Source organism: Podarcis filfolensis, assembly GCF_964270895.1.
Source record: "Podarcis filfolensis genome assembly, chromosome: 13".
NCBI classification, from domain to species: Eukaryota; Metazoa; Chordata; class Lepidosauria; order Squamata; family Lacertidae; genus Podarcis; species Podarcis filfolensis.
In genome coordinates this window covers 12,799,635-12,823,796 of record NC_139615.1, presented here as the reverse complement: position 1 = coordinate 12,823,796, position 24,162 = coordinate 12,799,635, and the positions used below count along the sequence as shown (strand labels likewise).

The window sequence follows — 24,162 nt, the reverse complement described above, 5'->3', positions numbered from 1 at the left end:
GGAACGCGTACTGAAAGCGACCATCAGCCATTATTGTTGTCTATTAACTTAAAGGATGAAACCAAAATAACCAAGTACAATATTATAGAACCCTCTCAATACAAACAAATGACCCAATTAAAATGGACCCAGGAAATGAGTGCAGTAGTGGGGCAAAAACTTACAGCCAACCTGAGAAAACAAGTATTATCCAACTTAAAGACCACTAATTCCTACAGCGATATTCCGAAAATTTATAATGAAATCTTCCAAATGTTCGTAGAACTTAGTACTCCACCTAAAGTTTGGGTACTTAAACATAGCGCTAGCCCTTGGTTTGATGATGAATGTTTCCAGCTAAAAAGAAAACTGCGCCAAACATTTAAAAATAATCGCACTAAACTAGAGCCCTCTTATCTTGATGAAAAAAGAAAATATCATTACATTCTGGCCGAAAAGAAACAGAAATATGCAACCCAAAAATGGCTACAATTACTCGACTCAATTCAGAGTAAAAATAACAAAGCGTTCTGGAACCTAGTGTACGGAGGATTGAAAGCCGAAAATCAACTAACTCTACCACCAATTGCAGAATCCAAATGGTCCCAATATTTTACATCTGTATTTAACAATCTACACAGTGAACTTAAAGGAAATGAAACCACTAAAAATAAAATCAATAAACTCCAGGAGTGGCCAAGGGTAGAAGAAGAGGAAATTAGAGAGATAGTTAAAAATTTCAAATCGGGGAAATCTCCTGGGCCAGACGGTCTACCAATAGAATTATTTAAGACCTATATAGATTGGTGGGCAGAACCCTTAGCTCAATTGTTTACTCTCATAGATAAATATGGGATCATACCTGAGATATGGTTAAGATCAATAATTATCCCAATTTTTAAAAATGGCGACCCAAAAGAACCAAGGAATTATAGACCGATAAGCCTATTATCAGTGATAGGGAAAATCTACGCTAAGCACCTTTTATCTAAACTCCTTACCTGGATGAAAAATCTAAATTTACCAGGGAAAGAACAAATAGGTTTCTCCAAAGGTTGCTCTACATTAGACCACTGCCTTATACTTATGCATTTGGTTGAAAAATACAGATCTCAAAGGCAATCTAAGATATTTGCTGCTTTTGTAGATTTTCGTGGTGCATTTGACTCAATTGACCGCCCAAAGCTGTGGAGGAAACTCGCAGAATTAAAAATTGATCAGCGCTTATTGATCCTAATAAAAAATTTATACTCTTCCAATATCTGTCAAGTCAAACTTAACACCAAAGGTCACCTTTCATCAGACATCCCAAACTCGAAAGGGGTAAAACAAGGGTGTATTCTTGCCCCCTTCCTATTTAATTTATTTTTATCAGACTTGCCAGATCACCTTCAAAAAATAGAATCACATGCCCCTAAACTTAATCAGAAACCAGTTTCTCTGTTATTATACGCAGACGATGCTGTCCTACTATCATTAACGAGCTTGGGTCTGAAACGTCTTATATCTTCTCTGATCCTTTACTGCGAATGTAACAAGCTCTCTATAAATTACGAGAAGACAAAAATTTTGGTCTTCTCGAATGGTTGGAAATTAGAGAAATGGAAAATAAGAGGGCAGGAAATCCAACAAGTGAAAATCTATAGGTATCTGGGAATCTTATTCCAGAGCAATTTAGGGTGGGCAAATCATCGCACAAATGCCATAAAACAGGCAAAGTGCACCTCATCAGCAGTTGCCCGTTTTTATTATCAGAAAGGCAATCAATTTATTCCTGCGGCCAATCAGATATTCCAAACAAAAGTGCAATCCCAGATATTCTATGGAATCCCGCTATGGGTCCAAGCATATAATAGTGATTTAAAAAAGATTCACTCCAGCTTTCTGAGACGTATCCTTGGACTCCCAGCTGTGATCAAATATGAAACAATGTGTGCAGAAATAGGCATACACACAATGGAATATTGGGCCTGGTCCACCTCAATAAAGTACTGGTTACGCTGCCATTTTCGCTGCCCTCCATCAAGTCTGCTCGCTGATTTGCTCAAAGACTCCTACAAATCAAGATGGTATCAGCACCTCGAAAAAAAGATTGAATCTTTAGGCATCGAGCTGGAGCCCCTGTACAATTCTAATGAGCAATACATTTTCCATAATATCCTAACTAGACTAAAGGATGTCGAGAGGCAAAATATTATGGCAGCTGTAAACAAAATTTGCTCGCCCATATTCTATGATTTAAATATCTTAGATAGCAGAGCCAATTACGTCACCAAATTAATAATTCCAGCCCAACGTAGGGCTTTTATGCTGGCCCGTTTGAATGTTTTTCCCTCAGCATTTGTCAGGGGAAGATATCAAAACATCCCTAGAAACAAGAGATTCTGCAGATGTTTTATGAATGTCCCGGACACGGTAGAGCACATTCTCTTTCAATGCCCATTGTACAGTACGCTCCGTCAACGCGTGCTGTCCCCTCTTTTGGGTGGTTTGGAGCCCCAACAAGGTGAATGTGTGGGATTCTGCCTATCCGACGTTGACCAAAGGGTAACGGCGGGGGTAGCCGAGTTTTTGGTAGCAGTCCTCCAAGGAGCAGGTTAACAAGGAAAACCACTGATTTTATATGTATATATATATATATGTATGTAGCCAACTGCTGCCTTTCTGTATATATCTCAAGGCTTTTATATGTTACTTTTTCTTTTATCGTTTTATTTGTATAATGCCTAATAAAGGTTTGAATAAGTAATAAGTAAAGAATTATTTATCCATCAGATAATTCAAGCTTCTATCCTATCCACACTGCTTGGGAGTAGGTCTTATTGAATATAATAGGATATATTTCTGTGTAGAGATGGAAAGGTTTGCAACAGTGCAAGACACTTGACTCAAATAATTACTTGCATCCAGTGCTATTTTTCTAGAAAAAGAGGTGCCGAAACTCACCATAAACACCTCCCTTGTTCTCTTATCATGACAATGCACCCACCTGAGAGGTGCTAGAACTGAGTTCTGGTGAGCTCCCACTGGAAAAAGCCCTGCTTGCATCAGTCTCTTGATGTGTGCAAATCTTGAGTCATATATTCACTCTTTAGCTGGTTCAATAGCAAATGTATTTTGATGATAGTGAAACTTCATCTAGGGGCTGGCGGGCTGATATGGGTGATATGGGGGGTTTGGGGGGGAAGGGGAAAATAAGATTAATTGAAGATTGAGTTTTGAATCTTCTGAGTTTTGAATCTTCCACTAATGTATAACTTAATGCTAGTGGTTAGGGGAAATTAGCTATTATCATTCCCTGAACTTTAGGTTGAATGTCATTCATTATATAGTCAGATGACACCAGCCATGCACAAGAGGGATGGGATGTAGGCATGAAATTTGTAGAAGAAGAAAGAAGCTCCACAATGTGTTGGGAGGGACCCTCTAAACAACTCAAAGAGCATTGATGGTGTACAATGGTCATGTAAGGAAATAATGGTGAGAGGGAAATGGAATGATTTAGCTAGAATTATAAGTACTGGCACATGGCAACATTTTGATTCAGGTCTCCCTTGCAAAAGGAACTTCTCATTATGAAGTTATGCTAAAAAACAACAACTGGAAATTGTGTTTGTAAGCATAAATGAAATTCTGTATATTTGTTTCCCCCCAAAAGGACTACAGTGCATTGAGGATGATAATTCCACCTGCCTTTTTCTAATATTAGTCTCCTCATGGCTGGTTTGCTTTGCTTAGTAAAATAATATTATCCATATAATCCAAGTAATATGTTGAGGGACTTTGAGGATGCCCTGTCTAACTGAGTTTATACTCTGTGTTATAATCCATTAAATAGATATGTTGTAATAATATGTCCCTGTGCAATGCAATAAAATGAATTAACTTTACTGAATATAATTATATGATGTTTTTTTTTATTGTAATACTTATAGATCACAATAGGAAGTTGTTCTGTGCTGTCTTTGAACAGCATGGAATAGATTGTCTAGAGGTGCCAATAGTAACTAACACCTTCTTGCCTCTCTCCCGCCCAGGCCCAGCCATCTCCATGAATGCTTCCAGTGTCACTGAGTTTGTGCTCCTGGGTCTCTTCCATTCCCACTCCATCCAGCTCCTTCTCTTTGTCCTGGTCTTTGCCTGCTACACAGCAACCCTTGTGGGCAACCTCCTCATTGTGGTGACTGTACATGCAGAGCCCCGCCTCCTTCTGTCCCCCATGTACTTCTTCTTGTCTAATTTATCCATTCTTGATACTTCCTTGGCTTCTGTGGCTGTGCCTAAAATGCTGGCAGACCTGGTTAGCTATGGCCAGACCATTTCCTATGGAGGCTGCATGGCCCAAGTCTTCTTCCTTCACTTCTTTGGGGGTAGCGAGATGCTGCTTCTCACTCTCATGGCTTATGATCGCTATGTGGCTATCTGCCACCCACTGAGATATACAACTACAATGAACCGCCAACGTTGCATGAGACTTCTCGCATCCTGCTGGATTGGAGGTCTTATCCATTCTGCCACCCAGCTCATCCTGGTCCTCCGACTCCCATTCTGTGGACCAAATGAACTGGACAATTTCTACTGTGATGTTCCGCAGGTGGTCAAATTGGCTTGCGTCAATACCTACGTCACTGAGATACTCATGGCAGCCAACAGTGGCCTCCTCTCCCTGGTTTGCTTCCTTATCTTGCTAATCTCCTATGGTGTCATCCTGGTCAGCCTTCAAGGCCGATTCAAGGAGAGTAGAAGGAAGGCTCTGTCGACCTGCAGTTCTCACTTGACCGTAGTCAGCCTCTTTTTTGTGCCCTGCCTCTTTGTGTACCTTGTACCCTTCTCCAGCACCAATGTGGACAAAATGGCCTCCACATTCTACACTGTAGTCACCCCTGCACTCAACCCTATCATATATACTCTCAGGAATCAGGACATGAAGAAGGCTATGGGCCAGTTGAAAAACCAGTGCATTTTCTCCAATTGATCTGTGATGGGAGAAAGTTGAACTCTCTCCCCAAAACTTGTATCTGTTAATAACTCCCAGACCTCTCCTGCTTTCTTGATGGATGTGTGGTTGGTTGATAAGCTTTTCATAAAGCTCCAAGGGCCTTCTGGCGGTTCCCTTACTGCGAGAAGTGAGGTTACAGGGAATCAGGCAGAGGGCCTTCCAGGTAGTGGCAGGAATATTTTATGTGCTGTAAGCCACCCAGAGTGGCTGGGGAAACCAAGCCAGATGGATGGGGTATGAAATATAGAATTATTATTATTATTATTATTATTATTATTATTATTATTATTATTTATTATTATTATTATTATTATTATTATTATTATTATTATTAACCTGTGGCTTTCCAAATGTTGTTGGATATGTGCCCAACCAGTGTAGCCTATGGTCACTGTGATGGGAATTGTAGTCCAACAATATCCAGTACCACAGCTTAGCCATTCTTACCTTATTGTATGAATGTAATGGTATTTGAATTGTTGATATGACAAAAATGTTGTGCATATATTCATGGTTTAAAAACATTATAAATGACATTATTTTATTTGTTTAATAAAGTTCTTTGTCTTCTTTGAAAAATTATATTGGTAAAGTTGTATTTTTCATTATATAACATTCAAAAGTAGAATTCAGTTTGCATTAGAGCACCAGGCTCACTGATGAGCTAGGAACAGTGTAACTGCAATGGTCTGGAGCAAACAGACCTGAAATGTATTGTTGCACAATGTCCCAATCGCTGAGTGGAACCCTGGGTAACCCTTGCTCTGGTGATGCTCTGATATCCACATATTGCTGCAACTAGGCAACAATGTTGTATTAGGCTAAGAATCATTGGTCCAATTGCCTTGGAGCTATCTTATTCCAACAAGACGCAGGAGCATCTTTGGTCTTTCCCAGAGTTGATGAGTCTTGTTTTACAACAATGAGAAATTGAGCCTTTACAGTCATCAGCCCAGTCCTGTGGGACATCCTGCCAATAGAGATTCAGTCTTCTGCGCCAACTCTTTGATATTCCAGATAGCATAGCACCACTGTGAGTTTGTTTTTGCATAGTTATATTCATTGCATTAGTCTCTTTGGCTGCCAAAGAGGCAGTCTCTTTGGATTTTGGCCACCTTCCTAAATTTTCTGTGAAATACATGAAACAAAAGGGACTTGAGATTTTTGGCTCCTAGTGCTTCCTCTATGATTGATTCAGCAATAAACTCTTTTGGCAAAAGTCTCCGAAAGGGACCAGGGATCTGCCCCTTGCCCCCCAGAGTATAATCACAAGCTCCTGAAATATTATAGATGTGTTTCTACTCCCACTATAGAGAGAAACTGCAGGATACTTTGTTCCATAGTTAGAGAGACTGCTGGGTGTCCAGTACTGGAAGCAGAAAAAGGCAATGAATGGTTACATCTAGTTCTCCAAATTACAGTCTGGAGGTTTTTCCAGTAGCCCTGGGTGAGGAATACTCTGAGCTGCTACAATGAACAGGCTTTGCTGATCTCTAGAATAGAGGGAAAGAAAAATAGGGTTTAAAATGAAATGGTAGGTTCAAACAAAGCTGAGAAACCCATTATGCTGTCCTTGAGCTTTTGAAGGCATCTGCCTGCCTATTGCTGTAAGAAGACTGGATGGTAAATTGACCTTTGGTCTTATGCTTGTGTTTGGCAAAGGTTGGGAATCTGGATTCCTGAATTCTGTTTTGATAGTCCACACTTAACGCTTGTGTAAGGTAATTCATTCCTTGCCCTCAAGCCCTGATGTTGGTCATGTTATAAAGAAATCATAGAAAACTAGTAATATTTTTTTCCTTTTTCCCTCCTATTTCCCTTTAGCGTTAACGTTTTTCTTCTGAATCTTTCTTCACCTTTGCAGTGCAATCTCTGGAGACCAATAACACAGGAGGGCACCCTAAAGCAGATCAATGCTGACTGAGAACAAGGTATGTGAGAAAAGGAGTAGAATGTTGAATGAAAGAAAGATACCATTGAGGTGGCACCGGAGGTTGGTGTATTGGGGTTCCAATATCTTCTCAAGCTGCTGGATATGAGGTGAAGGCTTCATTGTGGGAGCACTAGATCACTGAAGTACTGGATACATTAACTTAGTGAGAAGACATATCTGCTTATTCCAAAATAGAGATTTGGATCTGAGTGTGCTCAGTAACCCAGACATGCAGCATTGCTCTGGCGCAGTGGCGTAGCGTGGGGGGTGCAGGGGGGGCCGGCCGCACCGGGCGCAACATCTGGGGTTAGGGCAAATCCATGGGTTAGGGGGTGCAAATCCACGGGTTAGGGGGCGCAAATTACTTGCCTTGCCCCGGGTGCTGACAACCCACGCTACGCCACTGCTCTGGCGATGTCCTTGCATGCCTAAGTAACCGTACTTTTCTGTCTATAAGATGCCCCCATGGATGAGATGCCCCCTATTTTGGGGGACTCAGATTTAAGAAAACCCACCCTCGGCACTATCCATGTATAAGACACCCCCTAATTTTTGACATTATTTTTTAGGGGGAAAGCCTAGTCTTATACATGGAAAAATACGGTATATGTGTGGCTGTAAGAACATATTCCAATGAAGTTCTAACTCTGAAATGGCTTATTTGTTGCATTCAGAGAGGGTAAGAAGGGAGCTTCCTGGTCTCTGACCATAATAAACTGATTGATTGGTTATTTGAGCTTCCATCAGCTTCACCAGAAGGTGAGAGGGAAAGACAGCAAGGAACATTGCATGGTACCAATGCACAGTAGTTCTGCTGATGCATCCTGGCAGTTCTGCTGGTTTGTTTGCACCACACTGACCCGCCAGGCCCCTCTCCCACTCTCTTCTTCCTCCCAGTAAGCTACAGTGATTCTAATGGTGGAAAGTCAGGTAAGCGTTATCACCCCTTCCCATAAATTGCTACTGCTTGCATTGTTAGTTACACTAAAATGGGTTGATACTAGGCAGGGGTTGAAACTCAGGTGTAGAGTGCACATGTTGTATGTGAAAGTTTCCAGTTTCTATTCAAGATATTACTTGGAAACACTCCTGTATGAAAACACCTATATGAAAACCAGTCAGTGCTGGCGATATTGCAAATGGACTGACATGGCATGAAGCAATTGTCTGTGTGCATGAATCTACTGTATTAGTATCTGAATGAGGACTCCCGTCAACTTTTAAATTAGCAAAATAGTCACTGGCCACCAAACAGTTGCAGAATATAAATAGACAGGTTTTTGTGTAATGTGTGTCAATACTGACAGTCTTCTTTTTCTTCTTCTTTGGTGATCACTGGTAGCCAAGTAAGATTGTCTTCCATGAACACAGTTTTAAAAGTGAGTCTGAAAGTGACTGTGGAGGCCAAGTCTGGATCCACACGTCCTTCCACAGTGGGGACATAGGTTTCCAGGCAGGAGTTGATCATGGTGAGGGTTTGCCAAGCATGCCTTCCTCCTAGCACGTTTCTCCCTTTGATCTTGAGTTTGAGTATAGACTGCAGGTTTTTAAGCCTACAATCTGATCCAAACTTCCTGGGAGCACTGGACTCAATGGGACTTCTAAGTAGAAATGGATAGGAATACACACAGCAAGATACTTTGGTCAAATAATTTATTGCATTAATCTCTTGTGTCAGGGAACTGTCATCTGAGACGAAGGAGGTGAAAGGGCTCATGGAGGGTGAGAGAGACCACTCAGCGGAGGAGGGGACCAGCAGGGGGAGAAGTGGAGTTACAAGGGAAAGTGAGTCGGAGGGAGGGCTCAGAGATACTTCAAGCGAGAACAGTGGAGAGGTTTCAGGACCTCCCGTAGGGACACCCACTCCTCGGCGGAAACTGTCATGCCGAGAGTCCAGAAGACGCGTTTCCGTTAAGGAGCTTTTATGCTGGAAGAAGTTCCGTAAACGCCCACTGTCCGATTCAACGAGCGATTGATGGAGCCATGCTTAAGGAGCTCCATCACAGACAGAGGTTTGGGAACTTAGCCAAACTCTGAGGGATCAGGATTTTACGCACAAGCAGCTCACCATCCCATCACAGCAATCGGACAGTCCCTGAAAGCAGCTTGTGCAGAGAGGCATCATGAGCAACCCAGCCGGAGCCGGAGGAGCAGCAGGAGCTGGAGAAGGTCCAACTCTGGAAGAAAGGTACAGAGTTTTGGAACTCCAGCTAGCAATGCAAACGGCGAGGCTAGAAGAAAGGAGGGCGCAGGATGCAGAAAAGGCAAAAGGCGCTACACTAGCAAGAAAGATGCCAGGAATGGTGCAGAAGTTTGGGGGGGACCCCAGGAACTACCAAGCCTTTAGGACAGAGATGCAGTATGCTCTCGAACTGCAGTTTAACGACTTTCCCGATGAGGCATCGCGAGTGGCGTTTGTGATTGGCCATCTCGAAGGGGGGGCGAGAGACTGGGTCCGGCCCCTGATGGCAGGGAATAGTGACATGCTGAAGGACGCGAGGAAGTTTTTTCGCGCCATGGATTTGATGTTTTCCAGCGAGATTGAACAGGGACTGGTGCGCAGACAATTGATGGCTTGCAAACAGGGGAGCCGATCGGTTCGTGAGTACTGGACTGAGTTTACAATGTTGATACATAAATTGGGGTGGGACCTATCGGCGGAACCCATTCAAATGCTCTTTGAAGAGGGGCTTTCTTCGGCGGTGAAAGACGAACTTTCCCGGGCGCCCAGGGCGGAGTCTATGGACCAGCTGACCAAATCAGCGCTGACCATTGGAGCGCGCCAGGAGGCAAGAGCCTTGGAGAAGCGGGAGGGGAAAGGAGAGCGTTGGAGGGATTTCCGCATTCCAGAGATTCCAGAACCCAGTTTCCCGCCCGGAGAGCCGATGGAAGTTGGAACAGCGCGCACGCGCGCAGTTTCAAATCCCAGTGAAGGGAGGAAGAAGGAGGGAAAGAGCGCCAAGAAATGTTACCTCTGCCAGCAGCCAGGTCACTTTGCCAGAGTCTGCCCGCAAAGAAAGGAATGGCAAGGGATGGCGGGAGCTGTTGGGGGGAAGGAGGAGGAAGTCCAGGAGCCAGTAAAAGCCAACGCCTGTCTGCCTCTGTCAGGGCACTGCAGACAGGCCAAGGAGCAGTAAAAGTGCCCACTCCGGAACCTCCAAGACCAGCTCTAGTAATAGAGGTGCTGCTAGAGCTGGCAAACGGATACCCACTAAAGACCAAGGCGCTGTTGGACTCAGGCAGCTCCTGTAATTTTATGAGCAAGGAGTTTGCAGCTGAACACCAGATACAGACACTCCCTTTAAGCAACCCCCTGCAGGTCACCACGATCGATGGGAGGGAGCTGTTGGGGGGAGAAGTTAGCCTACAGACCGTCCCAATGGTTATGAGGGTGGCAAGGCACACTGAAAGGATAGCGTTCAATGTAGCCACCCTGGGAGGGGCGCCAGTCATTTTGGGAATGAGCTGGCTAGCGTTGCATGACCCGCTAGTGGGCTGGCATCAGAGAGTGGTCTCCTTTGGGTCAGCACATTGCCTGGAACACTGCAAAGAGGGAAAGGTGCCAGAAGGGGCAAAAGCCTCCCTAGCAGGGATGGAAGTGGCGGACAAAGGGAAGGTGCCCAAACAATACGCTGACCTGAGCAAGGTCTTCAGCGAAAGGGAAGCAGATAAACTACCACCGCATAGAGACTTTGACTGCCAGATTAACCTGGTCCCTGGGGCCCAGCTCCCCGTGGGCAAGCTGTACGCCATGTCAGACAGGGAAATGCAGGAGTTGAGGGAGTTTATTGACAAAAACCTGAAGAGAGGTTTCATCAGAGAGTCCAGAGCGGTGGGGGGCAGCCCAGTGTTTTTTGTGGACAAAAAAAACATGGATAAACCGAGATTGATCGTGGACTACCGGCGGCTAAATGCCGTGTCAGAACCAGTGACTTTCCCCATGCCCAGGATTGATGACATTTTGACCAGGGTGAGGAAGGGAAAGATATTCACGAAACTGGACCTGAGAGGAGCGTACAACCTGATACGAATAAAGAAGGGGGATGAATGGAAGACAACGATGTTCACCCCCCTAGGGGCTTTCGAATATCTCGTTATGCCCTTTGGATTACAAGCAAACTCCGCCTGTTTTCAATCGCTCATGAACCATGTACTGGGACCTTTGCTCTACAAGAATTGCGTGGCCTTCCTCGATGACGTGCTGATATATTCAGAGAATGAGGAGCAGCATGTAAAGGATGTCAGGGAAGTGCTGAGCCAGCTGCAAGCAAACCAGTTGTGGGTGAAATTGGAGAAGTGTCAGTTCCACGCCAAGGAGGTGGAATTCCTGGGGTACCGCTTATCAGACAAGGGATTAGCCATGGATCCAGGCAAGGTACAGGCGGTGCTGGAATGGAAGACACCGAAAACGAAAAAAGATGTGCAAAGGTTCTTAGGGTTTGGGAACTTTTACCGTAAATTCATCAAGAACTTTGCCCACTTAACGGCTCCCATCACGGACTGTCTAAGCAGCAAGAAGAAATTCGTTTGGACGGCGGAGGCGGAGCACGCTTTTGAGGAATTGAAAAAGGCATTCGCTTCGGAAGAACAGCTCCTGCATGTGGATTTACAAAAACCCATGAGAGTGGAAACTGATGCCTCAGACCGGGCGGTGGGGGCGGTGCTGCTTCAGCCAGGGAGCAATAAGTCGGAATGGAGACCGTGTGCCTTCTTTTCGCGTAAGCTGAACAAATCCGAGAGGAATTACACGGTATATGACCGAGAACTACTCGCCATTCACGAAGCGTTCCGGAGATGGAGACACTTACTAATTGGCGCACAGCATAAGGTGCAAGTGTGTACGGACCACAAGAATTTGGAGTATTGGAGAACGGCACGAGTGCTCAACCAACGACAAGTGAGATGGGCCCAGGAGTTCTCCAAATTCCATTTTGAAATCTGCTATTTGCCAGGTCCAGAAAACATCAGAGCGGACGCTCTCTCTCGCAAACCTGAATATTTGGAGGGGGAGGGAGCGCCAGAAGAGAGACATATTATCCCAGAGGACCACTGGGTGTGTGGTGCGGCCTGGGTGGGGCAAAGAGAACTGGTAGGGGGAACGGTAAATGATGAGTACGCCCAGGAGAAGCTCAGAGGTTTAAGGAGAGAGGGAGAAGACCCCGGAGGTTTTGAAGAAAGAAACGGGGCATTGTATTACAAAGGGGCGCTATATATACCCGAAGGGGAATTGAGGGGGAGAGTACTCAAACAGCTGCACGACAATCCCACAGCGGGGCATTTTGGGCAACACAAGACCATGTGGTTGGTGACCAGGGAGTTTTGGTGGCCCAAGGTGAGGGAGGATGTACGGGAGTATGTGAGAAGGTGTGACCAATGCCAGAGAGCCAAAGGAGAAAGGCGGGCACCAGCGGGGTTATTAGAACCGTTACCCACACCAGAACGACCGTGGGAGGCGGTGTCGATAGATTTTATGACTGATCTGCCCAAATCCCAGGGGAAAACCGCCATACTAGTCGTGGTAGACCAGTTAACTAAGATGGGTCACTTTGTAGCTTGCTCACATGCAGTCACGGTGGAAGAGACAGCAAAATTGTTTGTAGAACATATTTTTAGGCTGCATGGCGCCCCCTTGAGGGTGGTTTCCGACAGAGGGAAACAGTTCACGTCCAGATTCTGGAGGAAGCTTATGAGCTTGTTGCACGTAGAGGTCAACTTTTCGACTGCCAGGCACCCTGAGACCAATGGGCAGGCGGAGAGGGCAAACGGTATCCTTCAACAATACCTGAGGTGTTATGTCAATGACAGAGAAAACGATTGGGTCGAAAAGTTGGCAGTAGCGGAATTTGCTTACAATAATGCAGAGAATGTGTCCACAGGGATGAGCCCCTTTTTGGCTAATTATGGGTGCCACCCCAGGGCGTTTCCAGGGGAAGGAGGAGAGAGATGGAGTGTTCCGGCCGCTGAACTTTTTGTAGAAGAAATGGAAGCGATCCATCGTCAACTCCAACACAACTTAGAAAGGGCCAAAGAAGAATATAAGAGGCAGGCAGACAAGAGCAGAAGGGAAGGTGAAACAATTAGGGTGGGGAGTCGGGTCTGGCTATCAACCCAAGGGTTGCCGTTCAAGGGGAGTTGCAAGAAATTGAGACCCAAAAGATTGGGACCATTTGAGGTCATCCAACAGGTCAACCCAGTGGCTTTCAGACTCCGGTTACTGAACCACATGAAACTGCACCCAGTATTCCACAGGTCATTACTGTCACCATACAGGGGGGAAGGTGAAGGGGTGTCCACACGGGGGCCAGCCATAGAAGAAAGGGAAAGCCGCAACTATGTGGCGGAAATCATCGACTCCAGGTGGAAGGGTAATCAGGTGGAGTATTTGGTCGCGTGGGAAGGGGAACCGGAGTCGGAAAACACCTGGGTGAAGGCAGAGGAGGTCCATGACGAGGTCTTGATCGAAACGTTCCACCAAAGGTTCCCCAGGAAACCTCAGACAGTAGCGAGGTTCCGGAGGGAGTACTTTGGCACCACCGACGATGAGGAGGAACTGGAGGGATTCAGGGAATCGGAGTTGGAAGGGGGTACAGACTCCGAGGAGGAGGAGTACTTGGAAACCGGGAACAGCAAAAGGTGGAGGGAAGTGTTCGAAACTTCGGAAGATGAGGGAGGTTCCTTCAGGGGTTTTGCTCCCTCGCCTCCCGCAGAGGAGGGGAGGGAAGGGGGTGAAGGGGGCCCTAGAGGGGAGGTGGATGTCAGGGAACTGTCATCTGAGACGAAGGAGGTGAAAGGGCTCATGGAGGGTGAGAGAGACCACTCAGCGGAGGAGGGGACCAGCAGGGGGAGAAGTGGAGTTACAAGGGAAAGTGAGTCGGAGGGAGGGCTCAGAGATACTTCAAGCGAGAACAGTGGAGAGGTTTCAGGACCTCCCGTAGGGACACCCACTCCTCGGCGGAAACTGTCACGCCGAGAGTCCAGAAGACGCGTTTCCGTTAAGGAGCTTTTATGCTGGAAGAAGTTCCGTAAACGCCCACTGTCCGATTCAACGAGCGATTGATGGAGCCATGCTTAAGGAGCTCCATCACAGACAGAGGTTTGGGAACTTAGCCAAACTCTGAGGGATCAGGATTTTACGCACAAGCAGCTCACCATCCCATCACATCTTGGTTCTTGTATTTGCTCTTTGTCTGATGGCCAAGAGTAGCTCCTTGAGCAGCAAACAGGTTTTGATGATAGCTTCAGGGTCAAGTGAAGCACAGAAGACTAGGCACTATGGAGGCTGATAGTCCAAGCCATGATTGCATTTTTTTTCAGGGTAAGATATAATTTGTGGGATCTCAGAATCTCAGGATCAAAGCCAAAATGCTTTGTCAGTGTTACGCAGTGTTTGGTTTGCATGAAAGCTGGCAATGTTAACATGGCTCTGAAACTCAGTTCTGGTACTCTTTTGATTGCATTCACTAGAGATGTTGAGCAAAATTAATAAAATAGTTTGAACAGAAGAAAGACTTAAACACCCATTTCTCTAAACTTATGCCTGAAAACACACTGAATATGAACTAATGCATGATTAGGTTTGTCAGAGAAAGAGAGGGGTGGCTGAAAGCATGGTGAAGGTGTTACTTGCTTTAGGGTGAGAAGGGAAGATTATCAGAACACAGAAAGGGATTGGGTCCATGTGATTTCTTTCCTTTCCTTTTTAAAAAATTCTTTATTGCTGCTGTGGCAGGAAAGACTACAATGAATCTTCCTGACAATATGTTCCATAAAGTCATGCATTGTGGAACTTTGAGGATCCACTGCCTAGTTGTGTTAGTATTCTGCGTTCTATGCTAGTAATTTAAACTAAGTTATTGCAATAAAAACATGCTTTATCACTGTGTAATGTGATAAAATATATTAAGTCTACTGAATATCATTACCTGAGGCTAATCTTTCTTGTCATACTTATACGTAAATCCCAACCATAGGGTATTCTGTGATGTCTTTGAACAGTGAGGAAAAGATGGACAAGAGCTACTGACTCTTAACATGTCTTTGTCTCTTCTCTCTTCAGATCCAGCCACCTCTATGAATACTTCCAGTGTCACTGAGTTTGTCTTCCTAGGTCTCTCCCGCTCCCACTCCATCCAACTCCTTCTCTTTGTCCTGGTCTCAGTCTCCTACACAGCAATCCTACTGGGCAATCTCCTCATTGTGGTGACTGTGCATGCAGATTCCCATCTCCTCCAGACCCCCATGTACTTCTTCCTGGCTAACTTATCCATCATTGATACTTCTGTGGGCTCTGTGGTTATCCCCAAGATGTTGGCAGGCCGAGCAAATTATGGCCAGACAATCTCATTCGGTGGTTGTATGGCCCAGGTCTTCTTCCTTCACTTCTTTGGGGGTACCGAGATGCTCCTCCTCACCGTTATGGCCTACGATCGCTATGTGGCCATCTGCCACCCACTGACATACACAACCAGAATGAATCGCCCACGTTGCAGGGGGCTCCTGGCATCCTGTTGGGTTGGAGGCCTCATCCACACCGGAACACAGCTGGTCCTGGTTCTTCGACTGCCATTCTGTGGACCAAATAAACTGGACAAATTCTTTTGTGATGTCCCACAGGTGGTCAGATTGGCTTGTGCTGATACTTACAGCACTGAGATACTCATGGCAGCCAACAGTGGCCTGCTCTCCTTGGTTTGCTTCCTTATCTTGCTAATCTCCTATGGTGTCATCCTGGTCAGCCTTCAAGGCCACTTCAAGGAGAGTGGAGGGAAGGCTTTGTCCACCTGCAGCTCCCACTTGACCGTGGTCAGCCTCTTTTTTGTGCCCTGCCTCTTTGTGTACCTTGTACCCTTCTCCAGTTCTGGTGTGGACAAAATGGCTTCCATATTCTACACCGTAGTCACCCCTGCACTCAACCCTATGATATATACTCTAAGGAATAGGGAAATGAAGGAGGCTATGGTTCGGTTGAAAAATCACTGCATCTTCTTCCGTTCTTGTGTCCATGGACAAAAATGAGTTCTCCCCCAAAATATTATACCTACTACAGTTGCGCATTCATCTCCTGATATATGAATGGCTTTGTCACTGAAGCAAATGGAAAACTTGCTCTCTGTATAATTAGAGTTCTTTGGCGGTGCATATTCTATGGCTAGTGTCCCAGGAGCTGCTGTGCAAAGCCCACATATGCACAGATAGAAAGAAATGTTCTCCTTGAATCCATGTGGTTGTAGTGGTTAGATCTGAATTTTGAATTGAATGTAAATGTTGGTTCCTTCCACAATTTTATCTTGCCTACCACAAAGTATAGTCAACGCTTAAACCACTGATGGTTAATTTGTTGCTCTGCATATGTTGTTGGATGCTAACTACCACCAACCGTGGCCAGCATGAACAATGGTCAGGATTGAAAGGAGTTGTAGACCAACAAGATTTGGAGGGCTAGAGGTTAGCCACCCCTGCCTAAATGTTTAGATAAAATTAACATTGAACTGTTGGTTCAATAGGTTGACAATATTTAAGTAACTATTTTATTTTATTTTTAAAGCAATGGCTTTCTTCGAATGAGACAAAATCACATGGACCAGTCTGCTGTATTGTCAGAAATGAACACATCTCAAAATCTCATTTTACTTGGAATTCAGGGAGACTGTGTTTGTGCTATCATAAAATGATACAAGTCATGAGTTCATCAGGCCTTTTGAGACTTTACATCAGGTTATCCACCCACCCACTGGGTGCAATGGTGGAGAGAGGGGAAGCTTCCTTTCTGCATCATTGTGACCAATCAGGGTTACACTGCTGTTTACACCAGCAGTGGGGAATCGTTTTCAACCCAAGAGCCACACCCACTTTTGGGGAGCTGCACACTTGCACTCCACGGCAAGACTTTCCTCCATATCCTGCTGAGGACATGCATTTCTTAGCAACAGCTCATTGGCGCTGAATATGTGGATGGAGATGGTGCTATGGGCATCCATTGGTATGCTATCTCACATTGATAATGACACAATGTGATTACAGATTACAGATTTGGGGACACCTGCATCATTGAATACTCATCCAATTATTATTAATAACTTTGTTAACTTTCATGAATGCCTCTTGACATCTGGGTCCACAAATCTGCATATTACCCAAACTAGTCAATGCTGGGATTGAGATACGGGACCATTGGCTAACTTGCCATGGAGAGGCCATCTTCCAACATTCACCTCATTTCCCACAGTTTCACGCCCTTCTTCTTCTTGTTGTTTAGTCATTTAGTTATGTCCGACTCTTCATGACCCCATGGACCAGAGCACACCAGGCACTTCTGTCTTCCACTGCCTCCTGCAGTTTGGTCAAACTCATGTTGGTAGCTTCGAGAACACTGTCCAACCATCTCATCTTCTGTCGTCCCCTTCTCCTTGTGCCCTTGTACAAAAGGCAATGATGATTGTAAATGAGGGACATGCCTGGTAGAGAAATCTGGTCACAAAATAGGCCCCCTAAACATTAAAAAGTTTTCCATTTACAACTTGGATAGGTATACCTTAGTGCACTCCTTGGGATGGGATGGGATTGGAGTTGGACTCATAATTCTAAAACAGACCCCCAAGACACCCAGTGTAACAGAAAAGCACTTATATTATTCCTATAATTCCAAGTAAAATACAGTTGTAAGTTTTGTGGGCAAGGGGAAGCAGGTTAGGCTATATGATGCGCAAGTGCCATCTAATTCCTGGATCTAATCCCTGGATCCAGTGTTAAAATCTAATGAAGGATCTCCTTGCTGAATTAGCCAGGCAAGGGCCCCAAGTACGGGTCATTAGTATAATAAAAGAAGCTGCTCCGTGCTAGAGGGCAAGTGGGTGGGTCCCCCTCCCTCACCTGACTGCTAAAGAGAAAGAAGATGCCAGAGTGCTGTGAGAGAGCTGGTTTAGAAGCAGGCAGCAACTGGAGAGACAGAGCCATAGAATTGTAGGGTTTGAAAGGACTACAAAGGTAATCTAGTCCAACCTCCTGCAAAGCAGGAATCTTTTCTCAACTTGGGGCTTCAACCCACAACCCTGAGTTTAAGAGTTTCATGCTCTACTGACTGAGGGCCTTCTTGGTGGTGGTGCCCACCATGTGGAATGCCCTCCAATCAGATGTCAAGGAAATAAATGGCTATCTGACTTTTAGAAGACATCTGAAGTCACCCCTGTTTTAATGTTCAATGTTTGATGTTTTATTCTGTTTAATATTCTGTTGGGAGCCACCAGGAGTGGGCAGGTTATAAATATTATAAATATAATTATTATTATCATGAGCTACTATTTTTGATTTCTGCTTGAATCCAAGGTTGTGATGAGGGAAGAAGCAAGACCTTTGAGGTGGTGAGCACCTCCATTGTAGGCTCAGGTTGTATATATGGGTAAATAAATCATATATAACACAAAGTCTGTGGGCTCTGCTGTTCCTTAGTCCAAGAAAACTGATCCCTGGATAGACACCTGGAACCCCTAGTATCTTGGAGATTGGGGTGGTATGCAACAGTGTGATGGCTGTGACTTTGTGGTTGTACCATTGTTACAATCATATTAACTGGACGTTCTGGATTTTGAGCACATATGTACATTTTCTTTCTCATGCAGGAGACAAAAGGGACGAGAGTTCTGGCTCCTAGCGCAGCATTTATGAATCAACAATTATCTCTTTTGGCAAAAGTATATTAATCAGGATACTGGGATTTGCCTTTGTGACCCCTTTCCCCCCAGGATGCAATCATGGGTTGCTGAAATATCTTAGATATATTCTTGGCTCACCATTGAGAGAAGAAGAAGGACTCATTCCCTTGCCAGACCCTGCTGGATCTTCTGGAATTGGAAGCAGAGCAAAGTAATGTATTTATGGCTACTGATGTTTTTCCAAAGAACCTCTAATCTTGGATGAGAAATAGACTGAGCCAATAGCATGGACAGCACGGCTGATCTCTCACCCTGAGCTCTTGAAAGAGAATAGGGTTTGCTGAAGTGATGGTAGGTGTAGAGAAAGATGAGAAACCCATGATGCTGTGATTGAGAGATTTTGAGCCTATTAGTGGGCTAGATGCACATTGGGTCTAAGCATAAGTGGTCTTATGCTTGTGCTTAAGAGTGAAAGGAAAAGCTGGGCATCAGGATTCTATCTAAAACTTTCCTACTTGATGCTGTTGTGAGTTGTTGCTCTTCATGCTTGCTCTTAAACCCTGGTTGTGCTCTTGTTACACAGAGATCTGAGAAGACTTTCCAAATTTCTTTATCACTTTCCCATATCTTTCCTTTTGTGCTTAACACTTTCCCCCTGAATCTTTCTTTATCTTTGCAGTGCCATCTTGGGAGAACAGTGACCCCGGGGAATATATTAAGACAGATCAATGCTGGTTGAAAATAAGGTATGCGAGAAACAGAGCAGAGTGTTGAATCCATGAATGGTAAGTAGGCATCAGAGATAGGTGTCATGGAAATCCAGGTTTTTCTCAAGTTGCTGAATATGAGGTGGGCTCATTATTGCAGAGACACTGAGTCATTGATATATGTCTTGCTTTTAATGAGAAGAAGATATTGAGTGAAGGCAGTGTAGATGCTAACATGGGGGTGGGGGATCAGTTGGATCTGAGTATGTTCCATGTCCCAAGCATGCAGAATTGCTTTGACAGTGTCACTGCATCTCTGGTTCTAGTTGTTGTTGTTGTGGGAGCCTATTCCTCTGAATCTGATAATATGGGAAAGTGTTCCTAGTTGGATTGTTAGTTATGCTGAAATGGATTTATAGTTGGGAGGGGCTGTAACTTAATGGTACATAGGAAGCTGCCTTTTACCAAATCAGTCTCTTGTTCCATCCAGCTCAGTATTGTCTACATGGACAGGCTGTGTCTCTGCAGGGTTTCAGACCAGGTTTCTTTGCTAGCCCTACTTTGAGTTGCCAGGGATTGAATATGGAGTTTCTGCATACAAAACAGATCCTCTAACACTGTGCTATGGTCCATGCTTTAAACATTCTTTGCATAAGAAAAGGTTTAAGGTTCTGTCCCCCAGCATCTCAAAGTGGGGCTGGGGGAAATAAATCCTACCTGGAGCCTGGGTGAGTCACTGCCTGTTAGTATTGATAACGCTGGCCTGGACGGACCAATGGTCTGGCTTGGTATGTAGTAGTTTCCATACTGCTAAGTATGTTTGTCGTCTGAATGAGTACCACCCAATATTCTGAAGAAGTGTGCATGCACACGAAAGCTTATACAGTGGTACCTCGGGTTACATACGCTTCAGGTTACAGACTCCGCTAACCCAGAAATAGTACCTCGGGTTAAGAACTTTGCTTCAGGATGAGAACAGAAATTGTGCTCTGGCGGCAGCAGGAGGCCCCATTAGCTAAAGTGGTGCTTCAGGTAAAGAACAGTTTCAGGTTAAGAACGGACCTCCGGAACGAATTAAGTACTTAACCAGAGGTACCACTGTACCAAGAACAAACTTAGTTGATCTCTAAGGTGCTACTGGAAATTGTGTATATATATATATATATATATATATATATATATATATATATATATATTCACCCCCAGAGGCACATTCCATTCTTTCTGGAGACAGACAGATGCTAAGCACTGTTAAGACATTCATGCATTGTCTACACCTTTCCTTTTTAAATTTAAAGCACATTGTGGCAAATACAAACCATTCTGCTTGTAGACTATAGAAGAGTCAGCCTATGGAAGAACTGAATCATACAGATATCTGCATCTTTCTTTCTCTCCAGAATATCTGCAATGCACTGAGGAATGCATCTGTTTCTTGGGGTGGGGTGGGGTAATAGTTTCCTTATTGGTATAAAAGATCTGACTGAATCTTTAATTATGTTCCATAATCCAATTCATATCTTGTGAAAGTTTGAGAAGCCACTGGATAGTTAAGTTGGTACTTTGGATTCTTTTCTAACGAATCACTGAAAGATTAAACAAAGATAATTATTTAAACAAAAATAAGCAGTTGATTTAATATTGCTTTTGTACAGTGTGATAACATGTCCTGCTAATAATATTGCTTGGATATATTAAATATGATCTCTTATGAAGATTAAGAGATCTCCTTTTTAAAAAAAAAACATTTTTTTTTAATTAACAAGAGGAAAACTTGGACACATCAAGAATGGAGTGTGGGAAACCATTTTTTTGGAAAAATTGTATTCATTTTGTCTTTGTGGCTGAGTTGGTAAAATTTGGAAGATCAATAAAAATGATTTGGCAAAAAAATGTATCGATACAATTTGTGTTGTTTTTTAATTACAGGGAGATACCTCCCCCACAGTTCACAAATATTTTATTATTGGTGAGAGAAGAGAATTATGAATAATGAATGGACATTATAAAGATGTACATTTGCATACATGCAACTCTCTCTCTCATCACTTGATGGGTAAAAAATATTTTTAAAAAACAATTAAAGTCCTCAGGATCTTCTTACATTCCTAATATTTTATATTTAGAATGATTTAGAACTACATCAAACAACAGAAAAATATTCAAATAATTGACAATGGTTATAATTGGAACATCACAATGTATGCTTCTAAATTATAAAGTCAATATCATATTAAAAGGTTTAAAAGATGATATAACAACTGAATCTTATCTAAGGTTGCAATTACTAGTGTAGTAGTAGTAGTAGTAGTAGTAGCAGCAGCAGTAGTAGCTGACATATGAAAATATCACAATAGTTGGTTTTTCTGTATTATCTTTGAATAGTAGAATAGGTTGATGAAAATTGTTCATGGTAACACCCATTGTATCTCTCTCCTATTCAGGTCCATCCATCTCCATGAACATTTCCTGTGTCACTGAGTTTGTCTTCCTGGGTCTCTCCAATTCCCGTTCCATCCAGATATTTCTCTTTGTCCTGGTTTTTGCCTGTTACACTGTAATCCTATTGGGCAACCTCCTCATTGTGGTGACTGTACATGCGGAGCCCCGCCTCCTCCAGTCCCCCATGTACTTCTTCCTGGCTTGTTTATCCATTCTTGATATTTCTGTGGGTTCCGTGGTTGTCCCCAAGATGGTAGCAGACCTGGCCAGTTCTGGCCAGACGATCTCATTTGGTGGCTGTATGACACAGATCTTCTTCCTTCACTTCTCTGGGGGCAGTGAGATGTTCCTCCTCACCCTCATGGCCTATGATCGCTATGTGGCCATCTGCCACCCACTGACATACACCACCAGAATGAACCGCCCACGTTGCACTAGGCTCCTCTTACTCTGTTTGGCTGGAGGCATCATCCACTCTGCCACTCAGTTTATCCTGGTTGTCCAACTCCCATTCTGTGGACCAAATGAACTTGACAATTTTTACTGTGATGTTCCACAGGTGGTGAGACTGGCGTGTGCCAATACCTACATCACAGAAATACTCATGGCGGCTAATAGTGGCCTCCTCTCCCTGGTTTGCTTCCTTATTTTGCTACTTTCATATGGTGTCATTCTGGCCACCCTTCGAGGCCACTTCAAGGAGAGTGGATGGAAGGCTCTGTCTACCTGTAGCTCTCACTTGACTGTAGTCAGCCTCATTTTTGTGCCCTGCCTCTTTGTATATCTTGTACCCTTCTCCAGCTCCAGTGTGGACAAAATGGCTTCCTTATTCTTCACCATTGTCACCCCTGCACTGAATCCTATCATATATACACTAAGAAACAGAGAAATGAAGGAGGCTATTGGGCGGTGGAAAAAACCACTGCATTTTCTTCCATTCTTGTGTAAAAGTAGGTAATGTACAAGTAGTTCTTCCCAGGAGTATTTAGTCAGCTGTAAGAGTGCCTCAGACTTTTCCTGCTTTCTGAATAGCCGTGTGACTAGAGTCTACTAATAGTTTTCCATAGCCATGTTATGGGGTGAAATTTTAAAAGATGTCATCCTAGAATTTCCTATTTGAAAGAGAAAGTAGAAGGAGGGAAGAATGCATTCTTGAGTCAAGCGGAAGAGAACGCATATGTCATAGCAGTTTGAATATTGTATAAGGACCTATGAGGTCTGTCTCCCTTCCATGTCCTCAAAGGGGAGCCCTGTATTGTAAGGCAAACCAGTTTTGAATCAGCAGGGACTTTCAAAAGAATTTTGTGGAGAATGGAGTGGGGACCATTGAGGTAATTGAAGTTTAAAAGTGTGTGGCTGTGTGTGTGTGTCAGCATTTTCTCAGGCATGTACAAAACACTGGATGTGTGTGTAATGCAGTAGATTGTCTATTTCCAGGGTCGCCTGCCACCTTTGCTTCAAAGAACAATTCTTAAAGCACTCATTGCTTATTGAGAAGAAAATGCACAATGTATTTCTTAGCAGAACTTCATACTGAGCAGGCGTGTCAACTTGAATAAAATATTGATCAATCACAAGATGTGGTGCATGCACACCATTTTTTTTTTATATAAGATATTTATTAGAATTTTCCATTTTATACAAAGAGAAATTAAAAAGAAAAAATAATAAAAACACATAAAGTTCATAACTTATTTTTCAGTAACATATTTCCCTGACCTCCTCATACCTCCCCTTCTTGTATTCCAGTTCAAATTGTTTATCCAGCAAATCCTTATCTCCTAACATTACAATTAAACCCCTTATTTTCTATCCATCTTCTTAAATTATTGTAGCTTAAACTCTTAGTTATATACAAAGAAAAAAGGGACCATTTTTTCATATTCTTGTGTGCCATTACAGCTAGAAACCACTTAATTTCAATCCAACATCACTCAACATTCATTAATATTGCAATATTTTTGTAAATAGTCCTTGAATTTCTTCCATTCTTCTTCTGCCGGCTCTTCTCCCTGGTCACGGATTCTGCCAGTCATTTCTGCCAATCCCATAAAGTCAATCAACTTCGTCTGCCATTCTTCCAGAGTGGGTAGATCTTGCGTCTTCCAATACTTTACATCGCATGCACACCATTTGAATGGCAATGCCCATCAACCTTTTGGTGGGAGGGGCACCCCCTTCAAATATTTTACTGAGGGGGCCAAGGGAGTTGGCTCCTATGTTTTTGAAAAATTATTTAAACAAGTAGAATCTGCAACAAAACAATAGTATTGAATGCTGATGATTACGTACACAATTTCATTTATCTCCCTCCCCCCCCTTCAAGTTTCCATCCATTGCCATCGAGTACCCAAAATTTACTTTGGAACATTTCCACCTTTAGGATTTTTTCTTATTCTCCTGCAAATTTCCCCCTCATCCCTGCTATACATCCCTCTTGAGTGTGACCCTGAA

At 43.8% G+C, this 24,162-nt stretch overlaps 3 protein-coding genes across 3 annotated transcripts; all 3 read left to right on the top strand.

The window, feature by feature from the left end:
* Positions 1-4,030: 4,030 nt before the first annotated feature.
* On the top strand, positions 4,031-4,954 carry LOC310747331 (olfactory receptor 4Q3-like; the record flags this gene model as incomplete). Its single annotated transcript, XM_083581697.1, has 1 exon — positions 4,031-4,954. One exon carries the CDS (start codon positions 4,031-4,033, stop codon positions 4,952-4,954), a length of 924 nt encoding a protein of 307 aa, XP_083437823.1.
* Positions 4,955-14,981: 10,027 nt separating this feature from the next.
* Positions 14,982-15,926, top strand: LOC310747330 (olfactory receptor 4Q3-like; the record flags this gene model as incomplete). The annotated part of the gene is made up of 1 exon (XM_083581696.1): positions 14,982-15,926. The coding sequence occupies one exon, from the start codon at positions 14,982-14,984 to the stop codon at positions 15,924-15,926; it is 945 nt and encodes a 314-aa protein (XP_083437822.1).
* Positions 15,927-19,307: 3,381 nt separating this feature from the next.
* Positions 19,308-22,666, top strand: LOC310747329 (olfactory receptor 4Q3-like; the record flags this gene model as incomplete). Its single annotated transcript, XM_083581695.1, has 2 exons — positions 19,308-19,344; positions 21,711-22,666. 2 exons carry the CDS (start codon positions 19,308-19,310, stop codon positions 22,664-22,666), a joined length of 993 nt encoding a protein of 330 aa, XP_083437821.1.
* Between the last annotated feature and the right edge of the window lie 1,496 nt (positions 22,667-24,162).